Source organism: Cucurbita pepo, chromosome 5 (genome assembly GCF_057944985.1).
Source record: "Cucurbita pepo subsp. pepo isolate OVF chromosome 5, ASM5794498v1, whole genome shotgun sequence".
Taxonomy (NCBI): Eukaryota; Viridiplantae; Streptophyta; class Magnoliopsida; order Cucurbitales; family Cucurbitaceae; genus Cucurbita; species Cucurbita pepo.
In genome coordinates this window covers 1,761,799-1,781,340 of record NC_141802.1, presented here as the reverse complement: position 1 = coordinate 1,781,340, position 19,542 = coordinate 1,761,799, and the positions used below count along the sequence as shown (strand labels likewise).

Genomic DNA, 19,542 nt, shown 5'->3' with positions numbered 1-19,542 from the left:
GCCCATTGTGTACTTTTCACTAATTACTAGGAAAAAAAAATCTATAATATTTTTTTTTATTATTCTAGAGGATTAAAGCAAGAATATTTATGACCAAAAATAGGTTTTTTGTGCAGGAAATATGAGTTAAAATTTGAACTTCTCCCCTAATTAATTAATACTTTGAATTCAAAAACAATTTTTTTTTAACTATTTATTTAAATTGATTACTTACAATAAATGTGAAATATAAAAATTTAAATTTACAATCTCGAGAGAGGATGCTAATGCTATTCATGTGGACTTATTTAATTTAAATTATATTTTAACCATAAAAATGAATAATTTTGTTAGTATTTTCATGCTATTAACATAGAATCCTCAATTATAATAAACTTGTAAATGCACAAACATAGGTCAAATGTGAGAATTAAAAATTAAAAATTAAAAATTAAAAAAAAAAAAAAAAAACCTGAATTTTAAATAGAGATCTCTTTTTGATTTTATATTAAAAAGGAAACAAAATTGAAGGACCAACCTGCAAAACAGTATAGCAGTTGTATGTGGAGGGTAGTGTAATTAAGAGAATAAAAGTGGCTCGTTTGGCAAATATAGGAAACTAGGTGGAAATTTAAGGAATTTGAGCTGAGAAGCAAATTAACCAAAACTTGCTGAAAGTTCCTCGACATGAAGGACAGGGTGTGTTCCTGCCGTCAGACCAGCCATGTGGTTATGGCAAGGCAAACGTCGGTGCAACTATCCATCCTTCTAAATTTACAAAAGTACCCTCTATCACACATTCAAAATTCAGAAGGCAATGACCTAACGACCTACACACACAGATAACAGTTGATTACGAGCACTGATTCGGATTCTTCACTTCCATCTCCAACTCGGGCACGCATCTGAACATGGAAGAATTGAACAAGTTATTCAGTGTCATGTATGAAATGATCCAGTTAAGAAGATAAACTAATCCTCATGATGCTAAAAGATTTGAAAGGTTCAAGCCCCAAGTTGCAGACTAAAAAGCTGTGTGAAGCTGGCTAGCTTTGAGGTGGACAAAGCCCCAAAGAGAATAATGGAGGTGGGTCGCGAGCATAATGCCCAAGAATGAGTACAGTTGCAAAATAATGACGAAGTCCGAAGCAATCAAATCATTGTTAGAAATCACGAACTTCCACGATGATATGATATTATCTACTTTGAGCATAAGCTCTCGTGACTTTGTTTTTTATTTCCCTAAAATGCCTCACGCCAGTAGAGATGCATTTCTTACTTATAAACCCATCATCAACCCCTTAATTAGTGGACGTGGAACTCCTATCCCAACAATCCTCAACAATCAGACATTATGAGTACATAGCATTTGTTCAAGCTTATTTAGTGTTAAGCTAAATGATCTTCTCCCCAGCAAACAGAGTTTCAAAGATTCGAGAGTCTACGTACCTACATCATTTCTTGTCTAATTTCAAAATGTTATGTGGTTAATTATCATTTATACAATCTTCTACTTGTTCGTCTTTTTACTAGCAAACTATGTCAGCTTTTTTCTTATACTAGAACCACAAACAGTAAGACCAATGTAGCAGTTGACACCAGATATATTTTCTCACAGCTATGATAAATTTGATTGCACAGAATTGTTCATACCGTTGCTGCTTATCCAACCGACGACCAGAGCAACAGCGAAAACATATGCAGTAATTATTCCCTCAATCTGAGCAACCAAATCCAACGGCCCTTAAAGTGCTCCTTGTAGATAAATCAATCGAATATATATTTGCAATAGCAATTCAATTCTCCACCAGTAGCATTTTTGATCCGAGGATAACGTCCAGAATTTTCATTCCTTTATTGAACCTTGTATCAATGACTCTCTGGTAACCTGTAACACGATAGGAAACAAACAGCATGATCAAAAACAAAATGACTAGTATCTGCATTTTATTGTTCTCGAATGAGAAGCCCTTTTTACTCTTCTTTCAGTCAGGTATATGCTCCCTAGTATTGAGGAGACGAAGAACTTAAACAGATTGTGATGGCTGCTTGTTAGTTAGCACTAATAGCAAGCAGTTATGAGCACGGGAAACAGATCACTTAATTATTTGCAAGTAATGAAGCACAACTAACCACTAAATGAGGAGTTCCAGAAAACATTAGACTAATATGAGTTTAAGATTCACTCGACTTACCGCCATGGAAATTCACTTGTGTCAATTCCAGCTTGGTGAAGTTCATCAACATATTGCAATGCTTCTCTGCATTCTTCTCTATCATCAAAAAAGTCTTTTTTATCACCTTCAATTTGATATGTTTCATGGCCCTTGCCAGCAACCACCTATAACAAGCGGCAAATGATAAAAATGATATCACATAATGCTCAAACGGAATTAACTATCAGGCCAGAAACTCATTATAGCTCATAAATAAAAGAAATTACAAAAGGGGACTCAATTTTAAGTTGTCAGTACCTTATCTTTGAATCCCATAATTATGAAAGCAATTAGATAGATAACCGATATATTCATCCTACAACCAAATCCCAACTTTTATCCATAATTTCTTTTCCAGGTCTTCTTTTTCTCACTGAAGTAATGTGCCATCATGTACACACTCCCCTTTAAATATAAAGGTAAGAATCTATCAGCGAAGAATCATTTATTTCTTAAGAATCTTGAGCCTTTTTTTATCCGTAAGTTAATGCATTTTAGCAGAATCATTCACTACAGCAGAGATTTTCAATAAAGCCATTTTTGGATGTCTAGGTGAGGCAATCTCTTGAAATCCTTTGGTAATGATTCTTTTTTTAGTATACAAGACAATTGGACAGTTTTTTGCAATCCTATTGGCTAGTTGGGAGGTTAACTCTTCCACCCTTTTTGCTCTCATCTTTTGTGTTAATAGTACAATTATGTTGAGAAATTTGTGAAATTTTATATGAAGTCTGCAACTGTCGTTTGGCTCAACTAAGAATGCTATCTGAATGTTTTTCAGTCCCCACTTAAATTCAGACATAAGACCTCCATACAAAAACGGAAGGGGGTACGGTAACTTACAACCACGTCGCCTTCCTCACCCATTGCAACACCAGCACGTACAGCCACACGTCTAATATCATGCAAGAAAATCCTATGACCATTTGGGAGAGGCGGATAGTAATCATTTTCTCCATGCTTCAAGTAATCCTGCATAGTCCAGCCTATACCAGCCAACATATCATCCAAAATGTCCACTGATCAAACGAGAAATTTTTGTCAGTATAGGACCATCAAACATTTTCTATGGATGCAAATTATCAGGAAGAAGTCATGACAATTGCACGCGACCATGATATTCTTTACACGATTGCGCATGCATCTCTACAAGCATTATGTAGGTAAAGGTGACTCTTGGTAACTACTAAAGTAGAAAGTTAACATACATGGATCTTCATTCCTTGGATTATCTGATGTCAGAATTGTAATGTCACTTTTATCGGTTGCAATCTTTGTCATCATGGGTCTTTTCCCCCTGTCATGCTCGCCACAGCATCCAAAAACTTCACAAACCAAATAAGAGAATTTTGGTCAAATAAGAAACATATTCCACAACTATTTCCTGAGGCTATAACAATTCAGAGGTAGAATAATGGGAAAGAATGTGAACTTCAGGTAAAAAATAAAAAATAGATAAATAAAGTAAGACCTGGCTGCTTATATGATAAATGCAGTAAGAGTGAAAAAAAAAATTACATTGTCATACTATATGGGAGATCATTGTCTTTAGATCAAACCTTTCGCAAAGAAAACAGAAGGAAATGAATTCTAGTTAATTGTAAATTGAGAAATCGCGCGACTAGACACAGTTCCTCACAAGGTATGTGAAGGTAAATTAGGAACTCGGAAATATACCAGTGATAATCCTCCTGGGTCCAAGCTCCCTCACAGAATCAAGCAGTCGGGACAGGCCATCTGGAGTCTGAGCATGATCAACAATTACACCAAATGCCTGCTCTTCATCAATCAGCTCAAATCTCCCTGGAACAGCATCAACCTCTTCAATACCTCTAACAATATCCTCTAATGGTGCTCCCACTGCAATCCCTACTGACACTGCTGCAAGAATATTGTATATGTTATGCTTTCCAAGCAACCCTGATGATATCTCCAATATCCCCTGGGGAGTGTGAACCAAAACCTGTGTCTCAAATAGTGACAATTCATACTTCAGGGGATGGACAGCAGCATTTTTGTTTTCCATGGCAAAGGTAACAACTGGCACGTCTGGATTTCCTTGACCTATGAAGAATGGTGCATTCGGATCGTCAATGTTAACAACTTTTCGATGTCGATCTGGATCCACCATCCTTCTAAATAGCTTGGCTTTGGCATCCCTATACTCCTCTTCAGACCCTTGAAAATCCAAATTTGACTCCGGAGTCAAATTTGTGAAAACCGCTATATCAAAGTCAACTTCATCACACCTGCCACGAGCAAGTTCAGCGGTTGAAACCTCCATTACAACCGCTTCAGTTCCATTATGAAGCATCTTTGCCATTAAATTTTGGACCAAAATAGCATCCGGGGTTGTACTAGGCGCCTCCAACTTATTGTCCCCATGTAAATAATAGGCCACTGTACCTAACAACCCAGTTCTCAACCCCATTGCCTCATACATCCCCTTTATCAAGTAGGAAGTGCTGGTTTTACCATCTGTCCCTGTTACTCCTATCACAGCCATATTCTTTGACGGGTTCATGTAAAAAGAAGAAGCCAATGCAGGAAGAACTGAATTAGTATCCTCCACCATAACTAAAGCTTTACAGCCCAAAGTTTCTTCTATATCTATCTCCTTGCTAGCCACCACAGCCACTGCACCCCTCTTATCCGCCTCAGTTAAATACAAATGTCCATCAGTTTCCCTCCCAACACAACATACAAACAAGTCACCCGCGTTAACCATTCTTGAGTCATGTTGAATGCCAGTTATTTCTATCTCTAAATTGCCAAAAACAGAAACTGGAACGACCTTACTTTCATCCAAGAGCTCAGCTAAAGTCATTTTGAACTTGGGTTCCACAATTCTAGTCTTAACTTTTCCATAGCTATCAAAATCCACATCAAAAGAATTAAAAGATGATAGTTCATCCGAACCATGTAATTCCCTTGCATCGTCATCCAAATTCCCCGGCCCCTCTTCATCCCCGTCCTTGTCCTCATTCTCGTCCTCCGAAATCTCCGTAAGCCCCTGGAGCTCGTTAATTTCCTCCAAGTCCACGACCTCCTCGGTCTCCAACTCATCAATGCCCTCAAGAATATCTTTATCAATCGCCTTTTCTTTCTTTGGGTTAGGCTTGAGAAGTCCCTGCTTCACGAATTCCTTCCGCTTCATAGCAATAGCTTTGTCAATTTCACCGAACAAATCATCTCCAGAGCTCTCCGAGTTCAAATATTCAGCATTATCGGGAGCATCCTCGACGTCAGCAATGGCCGACAGATAAGTAGACTGATGCTTCTTGAAATCCTCCTCCTGAATCTTTTTCGCACGAGCAGCTTGGCGGTATATCTGCTGAAACTTCGAAACTCCATGGCCGGCATCTTCCGGAGCTTCCGGAGGGTCGTCGTCGGCCGGGTTCGGATAGAACTTTCCGTCCGGCCCGATGGCGGAAGGAACTGAGGGTCGGAGAATTCGAATGGTGGGAAAATATTGGCGGCGAAATTGAGGTCTTACACATGGAATACTAGGACGGGGAGATAGAATGAGGGGAAAAGGAAGAAAAGTGAAGGTTGAAGCCATTGAAATGGAGATTTTCCAGACCGAAGTCTTAGCGGCAAGTAGCAGCAGTTCCGACGGGGACGGAGGTTTGAAGCGGATAACGATTTGAATGTTGGAAACGACACCGTTTTGGTGATTGTTGAAGTGGGCCGGTTGCTGCTATTGGGCTTTTTTGTGATCCATTTGTCACTTAGCAAACATTTGGACCTCTGTCGTAAATTTGGGCCTTTTATAAATAGGTAGCTTCTCCATTAATAATTTCCCCTTTTTTTTATTTAATTTTTAAATTATAATTAATATTATATTCATTAAATTATTCTAAAATTAACCCTTTCACATTAATAATTAGTTATGGGCATACGTCAAATTTTTAATTTTAGCATAGTTCAACTAGTTTAGATACATATCATCGATCAAAAGTTTCAGAGGTCCAAAAAAAACTTTTACAGGTTGAAAGTCAAAAGTTTAGAAGCTTGAAAAGATTATCTTCGAGAGATCCTTAGAATTTTAAGTTATTTTATACACAAATTTTTATTGTCATATTTTAATTAAGATGAATTTCACCGACTACCTATTTTTTTTATAATTATTTACTCGTCATTAAATAAGTTATAGCCTATTTAGTATGCAATAATGTTTCACTGGTGTATCACGTTCTAGTAGTCAAATCTAGTAAAAAATATTAATAGTTATGGTCCAAGAATCCCACTTTTAGTTTCCTTCCATTTACAGCTTCTTGACCTACCGCTAGACCATCGTTCATATCAAATTACTTGCCTTCTTGAGGAAACGAGAAGTAATGAACAAAGTAGAGAAATATTCCAACGAAGAAAATAGAAATGTTAGAAGAAAATTTATTGGAAGTAACGGAAAATTTGAATTTTAGATTTTAGATTTTTTATTTTATTTTTTTTTTATTTTTCAAAATTTCTCAACGTATTATGATTATTAAAAAATAATGATGTGATATAAATAGCGGAGATTAAATAATTTTTATTAGATTAAATTTGTATTATTGTTGTAGTAGCAATCCCCAGGAAATGGGTCTACCAACTACTGACCTAACACGTTCCTCTTCTCTTGCCATATCCCCAAGCCAAGAACTCAACAAAGACCTTCGAGACACACACCCCCTTTTTTGGCTGGAGCCATGTGCATTTGTTTTCGAACCGAGTACGCAAACGGGTTCCAAACCCGTATTCTGGGACAGATGGAGACGGAGAACTCTTGAAACAAGCTAATAAGATCTTCGAATTCATGTCCATTTTTTATTCGGTCATCGAAACCATATCATAATAACCTGATTAATTTGACTAAGCACACGTATTTGTTTTTCGAGAATTGACAAAAGTTTTTAATACATAGCCTCTACTCTTACCAAGTACTTTAAGGTGCTCGTACGTGTTGGACGTGATGTTCAACAACTTCAAAAGTAATCGTAACGGAGTGTATATATATATATATATATTTAATCCTAATATATTTATACCGTCTGTATATTACTAAATTCTAAATCCATAATAATAATTATTGTGATGGGACATATTTTCCTAGTACAATTAATTGCAAGACTATTCTTGTAATATATTCAAATATGTAGGTTCTTTCGTGCATTTAATGCTCGTGATGAAATTTTCTATAATTCATTTCTAAAAATATTTTCATATTTCTTTCCTACTTTCATCTTTAGTTATAATGGCGGTAATGAAAAAAAAATTATATTTCACATATTTTCATTATTTCAAGATATAAATTAAATAAAATATAAAACATGTTAAATCTTTCCAAAAAACTACTTCAACTATTTGCTTTAAACCCTCCAAACTTTATGATATATATATTAATTAATAATAGTGCATTAACTTATGATATATTTTTTTTAAATAATAATAATGTGTTGTCGTTGTCAAGTCATTAATAAAGACAATGCTTCAAAAGAAGCCCATTTAAAATTTTGAAGATTTTCAAAGATTACAATAAATAACAAAATGTTACAATAAAATGATTAGTAGTCCTCACAAACTTTATGGCATAAAATATCTCGAAAAACAATTATATGTGTATTAAAAAAATTTCGTGTATAAAGCACTTGGTAATTTATGTAATTAATAATTTATGTTATAATATAAAGTTTACTAAATAACAATTTAATTGTGTCATTTTAAGCGAGTAGCTCACTAAATTGATCTTGTGCGCGTTAATCATAGATTTGAGAGTGTTTATAAAAAAAAAAATTAAAATTAAAATTGATTTAATAAAAAATATCGTGGAAGTATGGTGCGAAGGTAATAAGACTAGTAATTTATTATTTCAATAATGGTAAAAAATAAAAAGAAGCACCCTTCGTTATAATTTCAATTTATAAATCTTATTTATACAAAAACTAGACATAATTAGAAAATATTATTTTATTTTTCGAATAAAAGTCAAAAAAGAAAAAAAAAACAAAAAAAATTAATAATTTCCCATATTCATACTTGAATTTCAAATTTCAAACAGAGTAATAATAAAAAAACTGAACCAATGGCCTACAAGTTTCGGTACTGGTCTTTGTCACCACTCCAAATTGCTCATTAATGGCGGGTCTTGTAGAGAAGCAATACGACAGCGTTTCCACAAATACCGATACCCTCTACGCGTCTGTCGTACGCGGGGTAATCCAAGGCCAAAGCTGCGAAGGGGTAACATGGAGTTGGAGTTGGGGCAGAGCGAGGGAAAGTAACCTTACAATTGCTTGTGTGTAAAGCTTTCTTTCTGCAAATTGGCAGTCCATTTCCTCACTAATCAATCCAAAAATCAATACCCATGATTCAATTTTCTTCTCTTTTCGTTTTCTATATTTGTCCCATTTCAATGGCTTTTCTTTCTCCTTCTCTCTCTCCCCACTATTTTCCTCTTCGTCTTCTTCGCCTTTCCCTGTTATTCCCCTCTCTTTCATAGCTGTTTTCACTGTTCTTGTAAGTGGAATGGGTCCATCTCCATCTCTTCCTAAGCTTCTCGTGGATTCAAGCTGACCCAGGTGACCCATTTTTCTGTTTTTCCCATTATTCAGCTATCTAGTTTGCTCTGACATTGTAATATTGCTTCACTACTCACTAACACTGATTGCAAAAAGTTCATTTCATCTTTCATTTTTGTAGCCCCATCAAACCCACTTTCTTTTTTTCTTCATGAAACGGTCCCTTGCCTTATCTTGACTTACTGTTTAATGGAGACTTGTGTTGTAATCAGTAGTGTCATTTCGCCATTAACATGGCCTACCCCTTTTGTTTTCTGTATGGAAATGATATGAGGTCTCTTCAAGCAGTTTCCTCTGTATTTGGTTGGCTAATGGCCACCATTTGTCTTGGAATTGATAGAAATAGCTTCACTGCTTCCTTAAATTGTGGCTTATTAGCTTTCTTTACTTTCTTTTGCTGTCAAAGATGCGTGTAGGGGGAGGCAATTAGTGAGTTTTGTAAGAAACAGGAGATAATAATACGTTATGTTCACTTCTGCTTGGAACTATTTGTCCATATGTATAATGAGTTTTTAAATTTTAAAAGAAGCAGGGTTTCTCTTTTCCCTTAAATTACTCTTGATTCATCCTTAATTTTAGCCTGCGTTTTGTTTTACTTACTGATGGAATGTTTTTTCATGTGTGAGAAGTGTAGACCAAGGTGATAGATTCTCTTTTGTTCTCTTCTGATATTTGGGAAGACAATCAATTTTGTGCTCTTTTGATAAAGTGGTTACTTTTTTGGGTTCTCCTTTTCTTATCATTGTGAGCCATAGTTAATCATTCACCATGCCAATAGGGTCATCAGCAAGATTAGGATCACGGGAGAAAAGAACCGCATGGACAAGAGGAAGCTGTTCTTGGACTACATTTCCTCCAATTGTTCTCAGCTGGTAAGAAATCCTCAGAATTCAATGGTGTCTGGTGAAAACATGTCTTTTTTGCTTCTGTTTTGAACTCTTTGTTGAAATTCTTGGGTTTCAATGTTGTTTTTCTAGTATTTGACTGATGGGTTTGAGTGAAATATTCATTCATAAATGTATTTTGGGCTTCTCACTGGTGTTCTATAGTTGTATTTGAGAGATAGCAAACCCCGTTCCAGTTTATTTCTCTTAACTCATGGTTTTAGATATAACGAAAATATGGCATATCTGGAAATGAGAGATTTTCATTATTAAGAGACTTGGAGGCATCAAGTGCCCTTACTATATGTGCTTTTGATCATTATGTTAACCAAAGGAACTGCTATCACATCATTGATGGAGATTATTTGGGGATTTTGATGATCCAAAGTTACTTTTTTCGAGTTTTAGTCTAAGCTTTTTCGTTATCAGAGTACCTTTTTTTGGCTTTATAAATCAGCTATCATCATGGAAGGAACTATGAAACATGGCGCAGTCTTTACTCTTGAGCTTTCTTGAAATTTTCTCCAGGGTAATAAATTATGAAACAACCGCAGCTGGTCAAACAAACGAGGGCTTTCTATAAAACAACACACAAATAATGGGAGCAAAGCATATGCAATCTAACTCTAGCATGGTTGGAAAAGCCTCAAAGAGCCACAAAATGGTGTGCAAAGCTATTGAGAGGCCTAGCAGAGAATTTCAACAGCCGTCTCCTAAAAGTTTGGCGGCTGCATCATCAAGGGTAGCTTGTTGTAGAAATCAAAGATCTTGTACTTGTAAACGTTGTATGGAGTTTGGCCGACATAATGAGATTAGCCTAAAATTGGTTCAGAAGAATGAAGCGGCTGAGCCATTTATGAGTAAGAAGTTTGTTGGTGTGGCTGACAAACAGTGTAAACAATTACTAGATGCCTTGGGAATTTTCAACTCAAATAGGGAACTGTTTGTAAATCTACTACACGACCCAAATTCTCTGCTGATTAAACGTATCGAAGACTCTACCAATTCTCGGGACAAAAAGCAGCAGACGAAGACTTTCTTCAATGGCAGATTATCAGAAAATAAGATAAAAGAAGTGGGGGAATACGAGGAGCCTGCCCATAGTCACAATTTGAAGCCCTGTGATAGTGATGATTCTCTATCCTTGGAAAGAATAGTAGTCTTAAAGCCAAATCCAAGTAGCTCACTACATGCGGCTGTGGGAACCAATTCTGGCTCCTCTCTGAAATCTCATTCTAGTTTCATAAAGAATGTGGAGAGTAACAAAGGAACTCTTTTTTCTTTTAGACAAATAAAGAGGAAGATGAAGCAAGCAATGAGGGTAGGGAGAAAAGAAGATGAATGTCTATCAACTAATGGTATGTCCATGGAAACTCCACTGGTCTATAGGGCCCCAAAAGATGATCAACTAGACAAGGTCTTTTACTCTAGAAATGGGGACAAGACGGCTTCAACCAGTGAAAGTAATGGCGTGATGGTAGGCCAGTCAGCTGTTACCGGTCATCTCAAACGACAGAAATCTAAGAAGCGTGAAGGGGACAAAGAGGTTGTAAGAAAAATGAAAGCAAGACCATGGGGGTGGGTTATGTGCTTTTCTGACGATGACATATTGCCATCAAATAAACCCGGATGCCATACTGCTGCTCATACGAGACATTCCCAACTTAGCAACAAAAAGTTCATCTATGAGAAGTCAAAATCTCAAAATGATGAAAAACAACGTTGTGAAACTCCACAAATGGCTAGGAGAGATGATGACCAATGGCAGGGATCAAATGCAGAGTTGAATGTGTCATACGTCCTTTCTCCTGATGTCAAAGTGAATGAATATCCAACTATTGAAGGTGCAAATTTACTGATGTTTTGTCTTATTTTGGCTCAAAATTCTTCTTTACTTCAACTAAGTGAAGCATATGCAGGATCTGTGAAGATTGTAAAAGACATTGCCATTATACCCCATGAAGGAAATATCTTTTGTGAAGCATCATCATCTGGATTTGATAACAAATTCAATGGCTTCAGAGAAAAAGCAAGTCTGGAGCTGTCTAAACGGGTGAGCTGCACACTTTCCCATGGAAGAACTATATAAGGGCTAGTATTCAAATTCGTTCTTGGTTGTCCTGGATATGCGCCATTTATGTGTTTGTTTCAAGATTGAATAGCACATATTTGGATGTTTAGCATCTTAGATTACCCTCATCCATTGGTATGCATTATTTATCATAATATAACTTTGTCAAGCTGATTTGAAGCTTATTTGAAGGATTCCACTCCTAAGGCCATTTTTCTTGAATTGAACAAACCATACAAATGCTTTTAAAACTTGGTGTAAGAGCATTTTTCACTATTTAACATTGTTTTGTGCTATAAACACTGGCAACGTGCAGAATTTGGCTCTAGAGGCTCAAGAACCATCCAGCTTATCACGATTTCAGACAGTGGAAGATCCTAATGGTTTGTGCGATAGAGAAGTGCAGCTACTACCAGAAACTATTCATTTGGTAGCTGCTGCTGCCTCTAGCCACCTTGCATTCACTCCAAGAACAGGTATAATTAAATTACTAAGACAATGTTTCTTTTTTTGCCACGTTTTTTATAAACCCATTTAGTAGCAATCTTAGCTGATGCAAGCTGGTAAACCTTCACAGCTGATGAGTCAACTGGTGAAGCACTCCCCATTAGTTTTGAAGAGAGCCAGTGTACTGGTTTGGCTAGCTTGCAAGAGGTTCTTGATCCTGCCATTTCTACCTTTAATTGTTGTTGCTCCGTCTCTAAATATGTACTTGAGCTGCTGCAAGTCTCAAACCAGAATTGGAACGAACTGTCAGTGGATTGTCATTCTTCAGCTTGGCTGCGGATACCATTTGTTGACAAAGTGAAGCTGTTTGGTACCCAGTTATGTGGTGATTGTGTGCTTGTTTTCGACTATTTTAATGAAGTTCTTGAGGATGTTTTCCAGTGTTATATTAGATGCTCCCCATGGCTATCATCTTATAAGGCACACATCCAGGCACCCAATAAGGAGAACGCTCTGTATCATGAGGTTATGCAACATATGGACTGGCCACTCCTGCAGCAGCAACCTCCACAAACGCTTGATCATCTTTGTTTGGGAGACTTGAGATGTAGAACATGGATGAATTATCCAACAGAAACTGAAGAGATTGTTACCATTATAGCGGAATCTGTTCTAAGAGAATTAGTCATTGAAAGTGTTGTTTATCTTGGTTTGTGAAGCTTTCCTTTATCATGATATCGTGAGCCAGAGTTCATGTGTAGAATCAGCAGTCTATTTGAATAGGATGTTGTGTAACTCCTTTGGATCAATATGTTACTAAACCTTTCTCTGATGCCTTACTTTCTGTGCCATCAAATTCTAACACAAACGTTCACTGTCGATGGCTTATCATCTTTGATATCTCGTGTGATCCTCATTTTCCTGTGATTTTGGTCCTCATTCAAGATCTTGTAGAGGAATGGGCTTGCCTTTTCAATATCAACCCACACATGGTGGACGTCTATACAACTTGTCTTTTTCTACCCTACCCACCCCCAATCATTTTCCTTCTTTTTCTTTGGAATAAGCAACAATAATATGATAAGCACTAACGGGTAGTGTAACGACCCAGCCCCATCACTAGCAGATATTGTACTCTATGGGCTATTCTGCTCGGGTTTCTCCTCAAGGCTTTAAAACGCGTCTATTAGGGGAAGATTTCCACACCCTTATAAATAGTGTTTTGTTCTTCTGCATCACATACAGAATCGCTACTATATGCATGACATAACTTTTTCTTGTATTTTTTATGTAGAAACATTCATTAAAAACAACTTCTTAAAACAATGTTATGGTCTCATATGTTTATGAAATGATCTTAAAACAACACAATAAAAATATTCAACCAAGTAGAATAACATAGTAATGTCTTGCACTATCCTAAGATCTACAAAAATAGATATGACAATCTTGTGCAGATTTCATGATCTTCGATGCGATATCGCGTGTTAACCGCACAGGGGTGCATTATCTTTACCTGAAATATAAAAGTAGCGCATAGTTTGAATATTTCCACATCAGAGCCAACCGTCAGTAGAAAACCAGGGTCATTACAGTGGTATCAGAGTCATGTGCTAGCAAGGATATTGCCGTCTAAGGAGATGGATTGTGAGATCCCATCTGGGATGGAGAGAGAAACAAAACATTCATTACATGGGTGTGAAAACCTCTCCCTAGTAAACACGTTTTAAAATTATGAGACCGACGACCATATGTAACGAACAATATCTCCTGGTAGCTTGGACTGTTAAAATGATCAAACGTATGAGTTCGAAATCGATATAAAATCAACATTAATAATAGGCTTAAAACGTGTAAAATTTTGTCTGTTTATTAATTCAAATAATTTTTTTTAATACGTTCTCGAAACAATTTATGGACATATTTTAATAGAGATATCATACTGCCACGACTAATATTGGGTCCACTCCTCTCACAGAGGCCTCACGTGAACAACACGCGTGGAAAATCGTATTTTGGAATTTCCGAACATTACTCAAATTCTTTTTTATTATTTTTTTCAACTTCATAAACACACATTATTGTGTTTAAAACTTTTTAAAAAACATAGAATAAAAAAAAATATAGTTTCAAATAAATGGTTTTTTTTAAGCCAATAATACATTTTTAAAATTTGAAAATCTAATTTTACCCTTTATAAAAAAAATCTAAGTGATTTAAAATTTAAAAATAAAATTTTTATTTAAGTTGAGAAAAATAAAAAGAATTGAACTCCCATTAATTTGAGAAAAATAAGATAATTGTGTTTTTATTTATTTATTATTTGAAATATAATAATAATAATTTATTTATTTAATTTGTATTAAATTATCGGTATACGTACGAGCACTGGCATGCCCAATGCGTTGATGGCATGTGGCAAAGTTCAGCCCTTGGACGTACCGTCAAAAGGTCACGTCATTGCTGCATTCCTCATGCTGCCTACCTCTCTCATTTCAAAGATTCTTTTTATTTTTTATTTTTTAATTATAATATAATAAATAACTCCTTAAAAAAGAACATCGCATTTTTTTTATTTAATATAATTTGAAGTTGTATGTATTATAAGTTATATAAGTTTCAATTTTTTTTTTTTTGAGATAATGGGTGAAATATAAAATTAATTATACTTAAATTTTTTATTTTGTAGAATTGAATTTGAAACAAGATTATAAGATATTTTAAAGATCAATTAGATACATAATAAAAAATTTAACGACTTATTTGACATTTTTAAAATTGAAGATTCATATCGAATATGAAATTAAAAGTTTATGAATTTAATATATATTTTTTAAAAATATAAAGATAACTAAACTTATAATTTAACCATTTCTATTTTTTTTTTCACAAAAGAATCATTAAACTTAACAAGAATAACTTTAGGAAAAAAAATAATTTAAATATCAAATTTTCTTAAAGTGTCTTTCAAATTTATCAATTGATTTTAGACTATGGAAAAGTGGATTTTGAAAAAAAAAATTTATAAAGTAAAAAACGTTAACAAAAAAATAGTTGGATTAAACGAAAAGTATCTTTTTGATGAAATACTCGAGATGAGTTATAAAAAAAATTACTTTAAATGTGATTAATCTAAAAACCCTCTAAACATGTATTAGTAAATAAAAATAATTTCATAATAACATTTAAAAATACTTGAAATTAATAAAATTTAATTTATTTTTTCTGAATTTAATAATTTTTTAAATTTGATTGAAACAATAGAATTTTATTTTAAAACAAAAAATTGATATAGTTTTCTTTTTAAAAGGTCAATATTGTTTTGAATTAAATATACCCTTAAATCCCTATAATTTATTTCCAAATCCAACAACAATTAAAAATAATAATATATATAGATATATATTAGAAGGGAAATGGCTTCAATTAAACAAATTTAGATAATAAATCACATTTCCCGGAAAAGAAAATAATAATAATAATAATAATAATAATTTCCTTAAATAACGGCAATGGCATTCGCCTCAATCTTGCAACCAACAGCCATTGGTTCCACTTCCCGCCAAACCAAACCCCATTAAACCCTAATTTTCTCTATCTCTGCTTTTCTACAACCGTTGCCCTTTTGCATCCTTGCCCCTCTGCAACTGCAGCCACCTTCTTCAACCTCTCTCTACCGTTTTCCATCAATGGACCCAAAAGAAGTCAAGTCCGACTTGGTTTTGATTCTGGACTTTGGCTCGCAATACACCCATCTTATCACTCGCCGGATTCGGAGCCTCTCTGTTTTTTCTCTTTGTATTTCGGGGACTTCTCCGCTCAAGGCCATCACTGATCTCAATCCACAAGTCGTTATTCTCTCTGGTGGACCTCACTCTGTCCATGCTAGCGACTCGCCGAGTTTCGCTGCTGGGTTCGTCGAATGGGCGGAGGCGAACGGGGTTTTTGTTTTGGGTATTTGTTATGGGCTTCAGTTGATTGTGCAGAGGTTGGGAGGTGTGGTGAAGGTTGGGGAGAAGCAGGAGTATGGGAGAATGGAGATTGTGGTGGAGAAGGCTAAAGGGTTGTTTGGGACTAAGAAGGTTGGGGACAGGCAAGCTGTTTGGATGAGCCATGGTGATGAGGTGGCGAAACTTCCTGAGGGGTTTGAAGTGGTGGCGAGGAGTCAACAAGGGTCCGTCGCGGCTGTGGAAAATCATTCAAAGAAGTTCTTTGGGTTACAGTATCATCCAGAGGTAATGGGGTTCATTTTTTTTTTCTTTTTACTTTGTACTCTGTATTCTGTTTTGATGAGCTATTGGAACTTTACGTTCTTTCTTTGCGTGTTGTTTTGCAATAATATTCCGTTTTCAGATTTAAGATTGACCACATGTTTGTTTAATTTCTGGAGAGTTCCACCTCGATGCTGTTTGAGTTTTTCGAACTTTGGATTTTGTATGTGTGATGCCTTGTTAAAAAACTAGTTCGAGAAGGCCAAATTTGCGTTACTTTTATCTAAAGGACTACCTGTTTGAGTTTCACCTCAAATATAAACTCCTTCTTGGAGGTGGCTTGAGAAATATTTTGATATGAGAGTTTTTTTTTTTTTTTTTTTTGGCTTCTGTGGCTTATTCAAAACCAGGTTTCTAGTTTTCACCTTCAGCCCAGGATTTTGTTTTCTCAGGCTTCTGCAAGTCCCGAGTGTATTGATGTAGCTTATATAAAGTAATATGCTGGGTCCACATATTGTTGAAGAATTATGTTTTTACGTTATCTAATCATGTCTAGCACTACTATTGTAGGCTTTGGATGTATTGAAATATATTGCTACGTGTAAGTAACGTTACTCATGTTTTCTGGGTTGAACTGATGAAAGGAGAATCTTCAGTAGTTTGTAGCCTTTAATTAGTTTCTTCTACGGTTTTCAAAGATCATGCTATTGGCCAAGTGTTGAATGGGATGGGGGCAACAAATATTGCTTTGTGATGAACTGAAGTGATATCATTCGTGGCATATAATTGTCATTTCTACGAGAAGTTGAACTTGTGTATCTTGTGTAGGTTACTCATTCACCAGAAGGAATGGAAACGTTGCGTTATTTTCTCTTTGATGTCTGTGGAATTACCGCTAGCTGGAAGATGGAGAATATACTAGATGAAGAAATTAAAGTAATCAAAGAAACTGTTGGTCCAGATGCTCACGTCATATGTGCATTATCAGGAGGTGTGGATTCAACCGTTGCTGCAACTCTTGTTCATAAGGCAATTGGGGAAAGGCTTCACTGTGTTTTTGTTGACAATGGTTTATTAAGGTACAGAATTTGATTTTATGTCCTGAATGTGAATGATGAAAATTTTGTCCGGTTGACTTTTAAAAATATAAGTTTTCTATAATTCAAAGGGGAAGATCTATCCCATGTACCTCTACAGAAGTAGAACTGCGCGGTACAGATTTTGTCCTGTTTTGATATAAATAAGGCTCACCATGTTTGTTTGCAAAGTTCATAATGTCACTTTGTGATTACATGGCAGGTATAAAGAACGAGAACGTGTTATGGAAACCTTTGAAAGCGATCTTCATTTGCCTGTTACTTGTGTTGATGCAGTTGATCATTTTCTTAGCAAACTTAAAGGTGTAGTAGATCCTGAGGCGAAAAGAAAAATAATTGGGAAAGAGTTTATTTCTATATTTGATTCATTTGGCCATGATTTGGAACTTAAAATTGGTAAGAAGCCTTCATACTTGGTCCAAGGCACATTGTATCCTGATGTAATTGAATCTTGCCCGCCACCTGGATCTGGAAGAAACCATTCCCACACGATCAAGAGTCATCATAACGTCGGAGGACTTCCCAAGGACATGAAACTGAAACTTATTGAGCCACTTAAGCTCCTCTTTAAGGACGAGGTAATGGTTTTGATCTTTCTACTGATATACACTTGTCTGTGTTGTATCACATTCTGTATTTATTAATAAACATTGAATAAAATCTCAAATTTAAAGGTACGCCAACTCGGGAGGATATTGAATGTTCCTGATGCGTTTCTAAAGCGCCACCCTTTCCCTGGGCCTGGTCTTGCTGTACGAGTGCTGGGCGATGTAACAGAAGGCAATGCATTGGAGGTTCTTCGCCAGGTAACTTCAAGCGGCGTTGAGTCAAAACTTTTACCTTTCCTGTTTGTGAAGAATATTTAGTTTGCTATAATTATGGTTGCAGGTTGATGAGATTTTTATTCAGTCAATCAAGGATGCTGGGCTGTATGATTCAATATGGCAAGCATTTGCAGTGTTTTTACCCATAAAATCAGTTGGAGTTCAGGGTGACCAAAGGACACATTCTCATGTTGTTGCTCTGAGAGCTGTTACAAGTCAAGATGGAATGACAGCAGATTGGTAAATCCTTGTCAGCTTCTTCTAGTCTTATATGAAAGAAACTAAGTTGCATTCCTAAATTATTCTCTTGGTTTACGTCAAGTAGGAACGTTAAGTTAAAACCCGAAAAACAGAGGAAATTGACACATCTGTGTAGGTCCGGTGTGGTAGCTTTTGTTTGGTTGTTTTGGGTTTCCTTCTTTTTCCCTTAAAAAATCGTTTTGAACTGACCTGCACACACTTGTAGATTCACAAGCATCTGGTTTTGCTGTTTGTTCTTGTGACCTGTAGTCTAACACATGAAATGAAATGAGTCCAGTTATGTCCAACCGTGCAGAAAATGTATTTACTGTAAGGACATCAGTTCATTGATAATGTGGGATGGTTGATGATGCAGGTTTAACTTTGAACATCAGTTCCTGGATAATGTGGCAAGAAAAATTTGCAATAGCGTTCGGGGCGTAAACAGGGTTGTTCAAGACATCACGTCGAAGCCTCCGTCAACAATCGAATGGGAATGAGAAATCACCACCAAGTTTTGCTGTTGAGAGGGAGCGTTATTAGGTCGAAGGCCTTCATGTTGAATCGAATGGGAATGAGATCTCAACACCAAGTTTTGCGGTCGGGCACGGGTCAGTCGATCGAATGTGTGATCATTTGATGAATAGTTGATTCTATGTTTGGTTGTGTTGTGGTGATGTAGCTGACTGAATTCTATCAAACTTCTTATTCATAGATAAATAAAAACCATGCTCTTTCTCTCTATCTCTTATGTTATTTCCCTCTAAGACAATCCATACTATATCAGATTGAACATCAGCAATGATCATGCATCGGACTCAATCAGGTATGTTTTAAAAAGGCAATATAATTAAGGATAATCTGTAATTAAAATAATATATCAATATATATTTGAATTAAAAGCTCTTGTAATTTATTCTGTACTTAAAATAATTTTATCATCCAACTTATAAAATATATGCCTTACCAAGGATTATTAAAAAAATTAGTCCCACGTTCACGGATGAAGAGGA

The 19,542-nt window shown here is 35.7% G+C and overlaps 3 protein-coding genes across 4 annotated transcripts; 2 read left to right on the top strand and 1 right to left on the bottom strand.

Moving 5' to 3' along the window:
- Positions 1-589: 589 nt before the first annotated feature.
- On the bottom strand, positions 590-5,820 carry MURE (ALBINO OR PALE-GREEN 13). Its single transcript, XM_023678560.2, has 6 exons — positions 3,873-5,820; positions 3,404-3,520; positions 3,039-3,214; positions 2,175-2,320; positions 1,633-1,867; positions 590-884 (listed from the first exon to the last, which is right to left on the bottom strand). Exons 1-5 carry the CDS (start codon positions 5,755-5,757, stop codon positions 1,849-1,851), a joined length of 2,343 nt encoding a protein of 780 aa, XP_023534328.2. The 5' UTR covers positions 5,758-5,820; the 3' UTR covers positions 590-884; positions 1,633-1,848.
- A 2,629-nt stretch (positions 5,821-8,449) lies between these two features.
- TRM12 (uncharacterized) lies at positions 8,450-12,989 on the top strand. 2 transcript variants are annotated; one of them, XM_023678561.2, is made up of 6 exons: positions 8,450-8,755; positions 9,534-9,627; positions 10,168-11,483; positions 11,559-11,692; positions 12,027-12,186; positions 12,288-12,989. In XM_023678561.2, exons 3-6 carry the CDS (start codon positions 10,238-10,240, stop codon positions 12,872-12,874), a joined length of 2,127 nt encoding a protein of 708 aa, XP_023534329.2. In that variant the 5' UTR covers positions 8,450-8,755; positions 9,534-9,627; positions 10,168-10,237; the 3' UTR covers positions 12,875-12,989. The 2 variants fall into 2 exon arrangements, with proteins under 2 accessions (XP_023534329.2, XP_086980450.1); XM_087124324.1 differs by lacking the exon at positions 8,450-8,755 and having other exon boundaries at positions 8,902-9,627.
- A 2,695-nt stretch (positions 12,990-15,684) lies between these two features.
- On the top strand, positions 15,685-19,273 carry LOC111786132 (GMP synthase (glutamine-hydrolyzing), putative / glutamine amidotransferase). Its single transcript, XM_023666475.2, has 6 exons — positions 15,685-16,392; positions 17,197-17,447; positions 17,668-18,043; positions 18,140-18,271; positions 18,354-18,529; positions 18,906-19,273. The coding sequence occupies exons 1-6, from the start codon at positions 15,847-15,849 to the stop codon at positions 19,027-19,029; spliced, it is 1,605 nt and encodes a 534-aa protein (XP_023522243.1). The 5' UTR covers positions 15,685-15,846; the 3' UTR covers positions 19,030-19,273.
- Positions 19,274-19,542: the final 269 nt, after the last annotated feature.

Bases quoted from the DNA above. Each gene is read 5' to 3' on its own strand.
- TRM12 (XM_023678561.2), top strand. From the start codon at position 10,238: ATGGGAGCAAAGCATATGCAATCTAACTCTAGCATGGTTGGAAAAGCC. The intron at 11,484-11,558 runs GTGCAAATTTAC...AAGCATATGCAG, and splicing joins TGAATATCCAACTATTGAAG to GATCTGTGAAGATTGTAAAA. The intron at 11,693-12,026 runs GTGAGCTGCACA...GGCAACGTGCAG, and splicing joins GTCTGGAGCTGTCTAAACGG to AATTTGGCTCTAGAGGCTCA.
- MURE (XM_023678560.2), bottom strand. From the start codon at position 5,757: ATGGCTTCAACCTTCACTTTTCTTCCTTTTCCCCTCATTCTATCTCCC. The intron at 3,521-3,872 runs GTATATTTCCGA...TGGTTTGTGAAG, and splicing joins ACCCAGGAGGATTATCACTG to TTTTTGGATGCTGTGGCGAG. The intron at 2,321-3,038 runs GTAAGTTACCGT...CGCTTGTTATAG, and splicing joins GTGAGGAAGGCGACGTGGTT to GTGGTTGCTGGCAAGGGCCA.
- LOC111786132 (XM_023666475.2), top strand. From the start codon at position 15,847: ATGGACCCAAAAGAAGTCAAGTCCGACTTGGTTTTGATTCTGGACTTT. The intron at 17,448-17,667 runs GTACAGAATTTG...ATTACATGGCAG, and splicing joins GTTGACAATGGTTTATTAAG to GTATAAAGAACGAGAACGTG. The intron at 18,272-18,353 runs GTAACTTCAAGC...TTATGGTTGCAG, and splicing joins CATTGGAGGTTCTTCGCCAG to GTTGATGAGATTTTTATTCA.